Here is an 11,470-nt window from a genome sequence, read left to right as displayed (position 1 = left end):
TATTTAGTCAACCCTGTTATGGCAATTATAGGCTGTAGGTCTACACTATAACATAGGCGAATAACATAATAATTAGGCCTACCCTAATAGGCAATAATAATAATAATAATAATGGTATTCTATGACTAAGCCACTTCATCGTGGCTGTTTTTTATTTTTATAAAATGTGCACGATAAGAAATCCAGTGAATGAGGCACTGTGGAGCGCCGTTAGAAGTTACGGCTCCAAATCAGCCTAGATTTACATCTTCCTGTACATCTTCCTGTGCATCGACCCTCGGTTAGTTGTCCGGTTTTGACTAGATGGGATACAGCTTTTGTCAGATTTGACTTTTCATAGCAAGTTAGGAGAACTTACGCAGCAGGTTAGGATAATTAACGTAGCAGGTTAGGATAATTAGGTTAAATTTAGGAAAATAGTTAGGGTTAGCTAAAATGCAACAACAAACAAAGAATCAACTTTTGACGTTAATTTGACTAAATCTGTATCCCTTCTAGCATTGACCTAGTTGTCCCCGACACCTCCTCTTTCTTTATCATGTGACATTTATTTTATACTCTCTTTGCCGGAGAAAATCAGTTCATCCAATCGCGTTTCGAGAGGGGCGGCTCGTTTTCTCAACATTTGACAGGGATGATTCTGATCCTCGTGACGTCACCCGATACCCTGCGCTCCTACAGTCAGTCAGCGAAGGGATGCTCTGAACGAAAGATTGCAGCATCTTTCCTGAGAGACTACAAACAATTCGCATCTCCCTCTAGCTTTGTATCCATTCTCGGCATTCTCTTCCCTTTGGACCCTCCTGAAAACCCACCTCTTGCCCTCCAACTGCAGGGTGTCTTCATGCACGAAAGGAGGACCGGATAGAACACCATATTTTTATTTCAGCACTTTTCCTTTCCCTTTATTTATTTAACCTCTTTGTCGTCTGTATATTTTTGTTTTGATCTTTTATTTTGTTGACCATTGCCTAACCGCAATACGGAGAGGAGCGCCATCGTTCTCCATTGCCTGATAGGAATACGCGCTTTATTGCAGTGGAGTAAAATAACACATGAAGAAATTAATGGAAGATTAAATTAGCCTACTTTCTACAACACGTTTATAGTATCTGGAACGGGACATCATTTATCTGTTCATTGGATCTTTGTTGAGGTTACGTTCCATACGCAGCGCAAGCATCGTCTTCCTCCGTTAGAACAAATAACCCATACTCTGCGTAGCATCTCGGTGTTCTCTGAAAAGGCGAGGATAACGCGCAAGATATTTCATTTGCAAGAATATACGCATTTTCGATTTCTGAATCGCTTCGTCTTTTTAAAGACATTTTTTTTCAATAGGCTACGTTGCATAAAGGGATAAACGCATTTTCACCCAACCTACTTTAAAAATGATGGCCGGCGGGGCAGTACAACAAAACGGGATTTTCTTGAATCCTCACCATCACAATCAACAGCCGCACATGGAGTCGGATCCCCCCGATTCGCGTAAAAGACCGCTAGAGACCCCAACCGAGGCTAGCAGCACTAAACGCACAAACACGGGAGGTAAGTAAAAGATGTGGATGCGAGGGATTATCTCGAATGTGTGAAGGCAGTTTATCCTTATGCGCACACTTGGGTAGCACCGAAAAAAGGAAAGGATGGCAGGTTGATTATTATCTTGATGTAGCATGGCTCAACATAGCACTAAAACTAGTGTTATTTAGTGATGTATAAAGCAACATTTCAAATATATTGCATCTTGTTGTAGTCTTTTTTAATTGCATCTATTTACAAAATAAGGAAAATCCTTTGTGTTGATGGAATGTGTACAATGAAGGGGGTGAGTGAGAGGGTGCTGATTTGGAGGGAACCCTCAGGTCTCATGTACACTCTTAGAAAAACAAAGGTGCTATCTTGAACCTAAAAGGGTTATTTCATTCATATTTTATTTCACCCGTTTTGAGTTTTACGCAAAGGAAATGGTGGATGTCCAAAATAACAAAACAGTCTCGAAACTACAAACAACTGAAAAACATTCCATTGTTGACCGCGCTCACATCCCTTGCTTTGTGACGTGTACTCGTGTGATAGTCGATAATCTGTCACATAGGCTAGGTTACGCTAGTCTCTTTGCTTGCATTTGCTCAAGAAGACAGTAACGTTCATACAGACACCATTAGTAGTAGGCCTTAACACAGGAGCTAACAGTATATGTCGCCATTTCAGTGCAACATTGTCATCTGCTATTATGCAGTCACTGCTTATGCATCATTGTCATTGTAGCATTAAAAAATACTGCAACTCTCATTAAAAGAAAGACTACATTGCCATTGAATACATTCCAATCATGGTTATGTTCACTGGTTGGATCAAACATGGATGTCACTGTAGGTAATCACCATTTGGTTTTTGTTTACATGCTGTCATGCACCAAGGATTATCATCCTCTACTGGCATTATTACTATACCATTAGTATTCACTTATCCTGTCTTCGTGGACTTTTGGTAGGCCTACAAAACATTTTTGAAGGTAAAAAAAAATAGTTTTAGAATAGGCATTTTAGGGTGGCACACCTACCTACCACACACATAACAATATCATGATATTGTTTACTACCAGAAATAAGCATATAGTGACCAAAAAAGTGATTTCCCATAATGCACTGCAATGGTTAAATGCTGTCAAGGAAATGAAGTGAGACAGCTTTGTTAAAAGGAATCGATGCACAGCTGCACATATCTAAAAACCATGCAGCACTCTTGGGAGACATTACCAACACACACATCTCATCCATTTGACCAAATGAAATGTCTGTGATTATGAGAACAGCTAGAGTACAGTAGCCACACTTTCCCATGGAGTATTGTAGTCAACAGACGCCCAGTCAAAATATTTACACACGCACATCTACTCAATGAGATTGTTTTTGTTTACACATTGTAATTACTGTCTCGGAAATTATATAAAGAGCAATATCCTGGAAAGATACAAGCTTGATAAGAATACATTATAAAGGCTCGTACATGCTTAACGAGTAAAGCGTTATAGCAGTCGGTTATATTGAGTTCAGTGTTACCAACCACTTCAATAGCTTTGATGTTTTAATATTTGCATCACACACAAACATTCAGAAATGGTTAACTAAAGCTTCACTGAGACCTTTCTAAATAATACCCTCATGATCATAATACCCAAAAGTGATTGACTGTGTTCTATAGCAGAGCAACCATTGATACTGTATGTAGGCTAGCTGGCGGCCTGTCCATATTGGAGCCCAATAGCTTAATCAACAGGCCTCATGTGCAGGGTTAAACAGAACCAGTAGTAGTTAAACAGAACCAGTAGTAGACTTCAGGACATTGAAGCTAGTTACAGGGGGGTACAGTACCTCATAATCATTTGTGATAACATTAGTTTTGCCACACACACACAATGTGCTTCCTCTTCCTGTATAGTGGCCTTCCTGCAGCCCCTTTTTGAAACTGAAGGCATTGTATTCCCTCACCAGGAATCACACTCTGAGGCACATGGTAAGAGAGACACTTTGATTTTGTTGTTATACTACTTTCTTTTGCTATTCGCTTACTAAATTACAATATTACTATAGCAGTTTGACAGTGATATGAATAGTTCCTAAAGAAAGGCAAAAATAGTCTGAAGACAACAATAACCCAATCTTTTCTGAAACTATTTTGGAAAACCTTTACATCTGATTTCACATTTTCGGCCTACATCTTTTGTTGAACTAAAGATATCTCAATTCATAAGCATCTTATGTATATGGACTATCATGGAAGCTTTGATTCTAAGCATATCATCTGCAAAAAAATGTAGGCATATGTTTAAGTTTTATATAATTAAGTCCATAGCATCCATTTTCATGTTAAACTGCCATGCTTATTTTGCCATGCTATTCATATTTGTGGAATTTAACGAGCTATCATATGTATAATATTTGCATATCTATTGGATATATTGTGTATATTCAATTGGTTGTTTATAATTTCATAATTAACATGATCACCTTCGTTCCCTTTGCATGAAATTGTTGAAGGGGGGATTGATTGGGAATGACGATAAAGTAGATTAGACATAGTTGAACCTCAATGAATGTTGTGTTCTCTAAATATTGTCTACTCTACTGAATGTTCATCTCTGTCTGAGAGTGCTTTGTGCTGTAGCCTATAGAGGCTGTAAATCATGATTATATGTTACATAAAGGTGACATTCTTATCAGGGGGAAAATCACTGACTCCCTTGGTTTGATTTATTTTACAATCCAGATGCTTGACTTGCTCCCACTGCATACCCATGGGACGCATATTAAGATAGGTCTTCAGCCCAACTCCCCTCTTATAAATAAAAACATTATATTCCCCTCTTATAAATAAAAACATTATCTTCCCCTCTGTCCACTATAATATGATATGTAGAAGTCATTTCGTAAATGGATGGACTGGCACCAAAGTGGCTTTAGTGGATAGTGGTGAGGAGGCCTTCTAATGCCCTTGCCAAATGACGTGACGAGACTGTGAATAAGTCCGGGGAGGGGGGACAGAGAGGGGGTGCGAGGATGACGAGCACCCAGACGAGCTAATGATGGGAGGGGGGGGTGATGATTCCCCAACCCTCCCCCTCTGGCAGATACCATACAGAGCACTGAGCCGTCGGTCTATAGGACAGGGCCTTTGATGTTATCGATCGCATCGCTAGTGTTTTGTGATGCTTTCCCCTCCGGAGCTGAGCACCTCTCACGCATGCTTAAGTGACTTACCTTCCCTGGATTGAACCTTTGGTGCTGAGGAGAATGCGTCACACTTTCACAGAGTGAAAAACCCCAAAAGAGAGCAGAGCTGGTTTTTATAGAGGCTTTGCATAAACATTTGCAAATTAATTTGTCAATGATGTTGAAGGAGCACTATGAACAAAGAGCAAATGTAAGCTTTGCCCATCGCCTACCAATCTCGTAGCCACCTAGTGTGTGTTAGCCCGGGCTGTTGTAGCCGAAACACTTCTCTGCGGCATGGCTGTTTTTCAGCTGAGCGTTTCTAGGCAGCACGGCGCTCTCTTTCTCTCCATCCATGCTAATCATGGCTCTCCTTCAGCCCATCACGACTGCTCCCTCTTCTCAACCTCCACCCACCTCCTCATCAATCGCCAGCTGCCATTGACTACCTACCCCCAGCAACCGCATGCAGCCGTGTCTGCCCATCGATTACCATGAACATGAAGGGGGAGCTGCTTCTTCTTCATCATCTGTTTTTTGTTTTTTTAAAGCACTGCGTCAAAGAAAAAAAAATCCCATTGTATAGGGCGGGGTTTGGGTTGGGGCGGTTGAAATGGTGGCTTACAATTGGGCGCAGGAGTCGCCTGTCTCCTCCGGCGGGTTGCTGAGTGGAGGAGAGGCCTCGCGATGAATATGGATGAGAGCGATGAAAAGAGCGATGCAGAGGGGAAGATCTAGCCCCCTCTCGAAAAAGCCGTGCTCGACGAACAATGCACAGCGCCTTTCACACACTCACGCGCTGGAGAAGGAGTGCCACTCAGTATGGGCATTAGCGTAGTTCAGATAGCCGTGTCCGGAAAGGCTCAAAAGTGGACACTAGAAGGGGGGACATTTTGAAAAGGCTACACACTGGTTAGACCAAACCGAAACACATTAAGCGCCTGGCTACATAAGAAACAGGACAGCCACTAGGAGGTTCATACAGATTAACTGGTGACCTTGAAAACACTCCCAGACAACAGAATGGCTACAGATGTGAAATACTTTTTATTTTGTCTTATTCATGTTCTAGGGTTGACTCAGAGTAGCTCCCATATAGAACCAAGACAGGTGGTTGTCCACTAACTGGTTTGGAGATTTAACTTGAACAAAAGGAGTGGAGGGTGAGACCAAGGCCCGCTCCCCCACACAATCTCCCCAGCTTAAGTGAATTGCATTTTTCCAACACCCCATTGCTTTAGCCTAGCCCAGAAGCCCACCCAGCCGCCAACACCAGATCTCCAGATTTGAACCGTCCAGGCTGATGGAGCCTATTCTGGGCTCCAGGACTCCTGGGAGCCCCTAGCAACAGATTGCTGTGTTTACAAACTAGTTTATTATGTCAGATGCCTATTCATTATTTATTGGAGCTACCCCTTACATACACACGTAATGACACACACACACACACCCTCGAACGAATGACACTGATCCAACGCCAAGCATACTAGGAGTAAGACATGCGGGATGCATTCTGACCTAGCTGGCTCACTTTGTTGTTTTCCCAATAGAACACATTGGGAGTGGTGAGTTGGAAGCATTTATCTAAAACACGCATATGCACGCATACACAAACACGCATAAAAACACACACACATAGAATAGGTGACTGATTTTCCTCCATTAAAGGGGCACTTCGGGATGTTGGCAATGAGGCCATTTATCTACTTCCCCAGAGTCAGAGTCATGGATACCATTTTCATCTCTCTGTGTACAGTAAGAAGGAAGTTAGAGGTAGTTTCACAAGCCAATGCTAACTAGCATGCTAGCAGATATCCATAGACTTCCAGTCATTGCGCTAACGCTAGTTAGCAATTGCGCTAGCACTAGTTAGCAACTTCCTTCAAACTGCTCGCAGAGACATAAAAATGGTATCCACAAGTAGATAAAGGGTCTCATTGCCAAAATCTTGAAGTATCTTTTTGATACCAGTGACAAGTGAGGGGAAATGACTGTGTTCCTGCAGAAACTGTAGCTGCTGGGATGTGTCCCTGTTTTTGTTGTGTGAGAGGAAAGAAAACAAAGACCCTTGGCAACCAGGAACCACAATCCTGATGCCTAACATCTGCTTAGGGCGGATCACATCTCTTTCAGGTCTATGCTCATTTAAATCAATCCATCCACAGTCCTCACTGGGATGTATCAGACAATTATTTAAAACTCACAACAGTTCAGCACAAAGCATCTTCTCACAAAACGTACTAATTCAATCTGAGGATCTTGTGCCCTAGCCTGACTAGGCTATTTTCTGACAGCGTCGGGGAAATATATCTGACAGGGTTAGAGCAATTGGTTTTATGTTACCTATCAGAGATCGATGTAGAATGCGTGCTGATTGTCTAGACAGGAGTAGCCGAGCAACTGTGCACAGTCATCATGCTTGATTAGTACGGGCTGCATGCAGGTTTATCATCTGAGCGACTGGGACTCGCCATGATACAGGCAAATCTGTATAACAAAATATTAAAGAGAGAGACAATTAGAAAATAATTTCTGTGTAAAGAAGTGACCCACTGTGTGTGAAAGGTGTGTGTTAACTGTTTATGAGATGTTTATATGGATATACAGTATGTATGTATGTATGTATGTATGTATGTATGTATGTATGTATGTATGTATGTATGTATGTATGTATGTATGTATGTATGTATGTCCACCTGTCTGTGTGTGTATTTGTGTGTGTGTGTGTGTGTGTGTACTTGTATTGTGTAGTTTGTATGAGGGTTCATGTGAAGCAGCAGAACCCATTTGTGTTTGATATTATTTATTCATTCCATTATTAATTGAGGCTGGTTAAAAGTAGACCCATCCCAATCAAAACGAGGTCAGTCTTGGCTTTATTGGGAATCTGGGTCAGTGCAGAAGGCAGGCAGTTCTGCTGCTTCTTACACTCAGTGCAGGCAGGCTTACTGTCAGGCATTGCTGTGCGGGAGAAAACAATGCTATAACTTGCTTTAAAAGGCCGTCCCAGCTCTATGCATGATTTCATTGCTATGACCTTACTCCCAGTTAGAATGGAAAGTATCGTATTTCCTCCTTGTGTAAAGCGCTCTCTGTATATCACCCTTGGGTGGGTTCAACAGACCAGGTCCCAGATGGTGCCAATGGTGCAATTTTATGATTTGGTGTCACAGCTGTCGAAAGGATCGGACCAAAGTGCAGCGTGGTTGTAGTTCCACATTTTATTAAAGCCGTGAAACTTTTGCAATACACAAATTAACTGAATTTACAAAAACAACAAACCGTGACGCAGAGAGAAACAAACACTACTCAAAAGATAATCACCCACAAAACCCAGGAAGAAAAACCCCTACTTAAATATGATCTCCAATCAGAGGTAACGAGGACCAGCTGCCTCCAATTGGAGATCAACCCAAAAAAACATCAACATAGAAATAGAAAAACTAGAACTTAAACATAGAAATAGAAAACATAGAAAACCACAAAACACCCCCTGTCACGCCCTGACCTACTCTACTATAGAAAATTACATCTTACTATGGTCAGGATGTGACATTTGGAGAATGCTGAGGAGAACAGCAGTGCTTAGAAAACTATATTTCTAACAAACAGACTCTTTGCACACACACACACACACACAGCCATCCACCCACAAACAAACAGTCACAGAAAACACAACAAATGAGGGTGCATCGATTAATGAGATTATAACAGGACCAGTGAGTGTTTTGATTAAAGATAATGAACTCTCTTAATTATCTGCTGATTCCCTCAGCTATGCCAAAACCTCTTATTTCTGCCTGCATGCACCCCTCTCACCATCTCCCTCAACCAGTGCTCTTCGTTAGAAATAGCATGACGCTCCTGAACACATGCTAGGAAGTCATCAATACACATGCAAGAGATGTCTCTATTTTATTGCAACTCAAGTCAAAGTGTGAGTGTAGCCATCATTATAAGCTAACACTCAAAAGGCAATTGTGTCACAACTCATGACACCCCACCACCTTCTCCACATCTTGCGCAGTGGATTGATTTCTGTTGCGTTAGTATGGAACAGGTATTATGGCATGTTCCATCCGTAGCGTAGCTTGCACATCAACAGTGCATGTGTGTCGTGAAGTGATACAAAACCATGCCCTCGTAATAATAATCCTATTTATATCTGCCGCCTTGGGGGAGGCAACCTGGATTAATTGTGGTGGAATATTAAGAGAGGAGGAGAGGACTGGTTGAGATACTGGGATACAATGTCACCTTAACCCTTCAAACTACCAACATATTTTACATACGCGTATTACCAACTTGGGTCATATTGACCCCAAGAAGAAACTATTGGAAAAAGCAACAATCATAGAAAAATATCAACTTAATTATTTTCAGATATTCGTTTTTTTACCAAAACAGACTGTTATTTTAGAAAATGTACAGTTCATTAGCATCTGTAAAACTGAAATAAAAAATGGCAGTTATACACATCCACAGGAACACTAAAAAGCAGATTCACCATAATTTGATTGTAGTATCATTCAGTTAAGTAAATATTAATTGTGTCATATTTGTGGTAAAAATGTCTGTCATTTAAAGGAACAGTACACCAAAATTTGAAATATGCTACATTTTGGGGACAAAATGGAATTCACCCATTGATCCTGAGAGACATATGGCTTAGTTTTCTTCATTTATTTACCCCATAGCCAGCATTAGCATTACTGCTAGTGAAACAATGGGAGTGGTAGGGCCTCTGGCAAGATGCTTCAAAAAGCATACCCAAATCCTCAAAGTCACTTCAAAATAAATGTTATAGCAACCAAAATACCATAACAAGTTTATTAAAGGAATTCTAGTATTTATATTTATTTATTTATTTTACCTTTATTTAACTAGGCAAGTCAGTTAACAAATTCTTATTTTCAATGACGGCCTAAGAACAGTGCCTTGTTCAGGCACTGAACGACAGGTTTGTACCTTGTCTGTCACGTCCTGACCATAGTAAGATGTTATTTTCTATGGTAGAGCAGGTCGGGGCGTGACAGGGGGTGTTTTGTGTTTTGTTCTATGTTTTCTATATCTATGTTTAGTTCTAGTTTTCTATTTCAATGTTGTTGTTTTTTGGGTTGATCTCCAATTGGAGGCAGCTGGTCCTCGTTGTCTCTAATTGTAGATCATATTTAAGTAGGGGTTTTTCTTCCTGGGTTTTGTGGGTTATTATATTTTGAGTAGTGTTTGTTTCTCTCTGCGTCACGGTTTGTTGTTTTGTCATTTCAGTTATTTATGTATTGCAAAGTTTCACGGATTTAATCAAATGTGGAACTACAACCACGCTGCACTTTGGTCAGCTCCTTTTGACAGCCGTGACATTGTCAGCTCGGGGATTTGATTTTGCAACCTTTCGGTTACTAGTCCAACGCTCTAACCACTAGGCTACGCTGCCGCCCCATATAACAGTTTCCGTAGAATAACTATTTTTCGGAGAATACACACCAATACAGCACTATGTGTACTTTCAGAGGGGAGCTAGCTGGTTTCTGTATTATAATTCTACCACGCATTCATACCACTGACATACTTTTATGAGCTGTTTTGACTGCAACTAAGCATATATCTAAGGTAATTTAGATTTTGTACACGGTCATGCCTAGTTACAACATGTTATAACCATAGGCAAGTACATAAGGTGCTCCATATCTGCAGGTGATCTGTCTATCAGGATAAGATCACTCCAACAGGTCCCCCTCCACCTTCTGAGGATTTGTCTAGCTTAATATTATGTCTCTGGAGAAACCAAAGAAATCGTTTTTTAGATTTGCCCTAGAACAGGGATCTCCAACCCAGTTCCTGGAGAGCTACCCTTCTGTCGGTTTTCCTTTCAATCCCTGTTGTAACTAACCTGGTTCAGTTTATTAACTAGCTCATTATTAGAATCAGGTGTGCTAGATTTGTGTTGAAGCTAAAACCTACAGGACAGTAACTCTCCAGGAACATGAGAGGGATTCAGAACACATCTGATTGCTGTATTACAGTTCTATCAAGTATTTACACCATTGGCAGACTTTGTATACCATTGGCAGATTTTTATATTCACAAAAATAAGCATATTTTGGTTTTGTACACTGTCATACGATACGTGGTATAAAAAAGTACAATTTTAGGTGAGTACATGAGGAGCTGTATCTCTGCAGATGATCTGTCTATCTCGTCAAAATCACTGATACAGGTCCCCCTCCACCCTCTGGTGGCATGGATAACTTGTAATTATGTCCCCAGAGAAACCCAAATTAAAATAAAAGTCCTATCTATTCAATTTCTACAGGTGGAAAAATATGTGTTTTTGGCTGGGGTCAAAATGATCCCAAAGGACTTTAAAAAAAATTGAGTCCATATTAAACAATTATTTAGTTTTATTAAGAAAAAGTTGATTGACAAATTCATAATATTAGAAATCAAATTTAGAATAGAATAAACCACCTTTGGGTTATGGTCAAAAGTATGACTATGAGGTCAAAATGACCCAAGTCGGTAGTTTGAGGGTTAAAGTCCCAGTCAGGGAAGAGGCTATAGACCTTAAAGTCACAGTCAGGCAAGAGGCTATAGACCTTAAAGTTACAGTCAGGCAAGAAGCTATAGACCTTAAAGTTACAGTCAGGCAAGAAGCTATTGACCTTAAAGTCCCTGTCAGGGAAGAGGCTATAGACCTTAAAGTCACAGTCAGGGAAGAGGCTATGGCCGGTTGCTGGCTTAAGGCTTCCTCATGCTTC

General features: G+C 40.7%; 1 protein-coding gene across 2 annotated transcripts in view; it reads left to right on the top strand.

Moving 5' to 3' along the window:
• Nucleotides 1-651: 651 nt before the first annotated feature.
• Nucleotides 652-11,470, top strand: part of nova2 (NOVA alternative splicing regulator 2) — a 57,632-nt gene continuing 46,813 nt past the window's right edge. Inside the window, exons 1-2 of one of the 2 annotated variants that reach the window (XM_029772503.1) lie at nt 652-1,548; nt 3,442-3,516. In XM_029772503.1, the coding sequence (XP_029628363.1) occupies nt 1,392-1,548; nt 3,442-3,516 (232 nt within the window). In that variant the 5' untranslated portion in view covers nt 652-1,391. The remainder of the gene's footprint in view (nt 1,549-3,441; nt 3,517-11,470) is intronic. The other variant, XM_029772504.1, reaches the window with a different exon arrangement.

This window comes from Salmo trutta, chromosome 13, assembly GCF_901001165.1.
Source record: "Salmo trutta chromosome 13, fSalTru1.1, whole genome shotgun sequence".
Classification (NCBI taxonomy): domain Eukaryota; kingdom Metazoa; phylum Chordata; class Actinopteri; order Salmoniformes; family Salmonidae; genus Salmo; species Salmo trutta.
The sequence above is the reverse complement of the archived record's forward strand: the minus strand, read 5'-3'. Positions and strand labels throughout refer to the sequence as shown.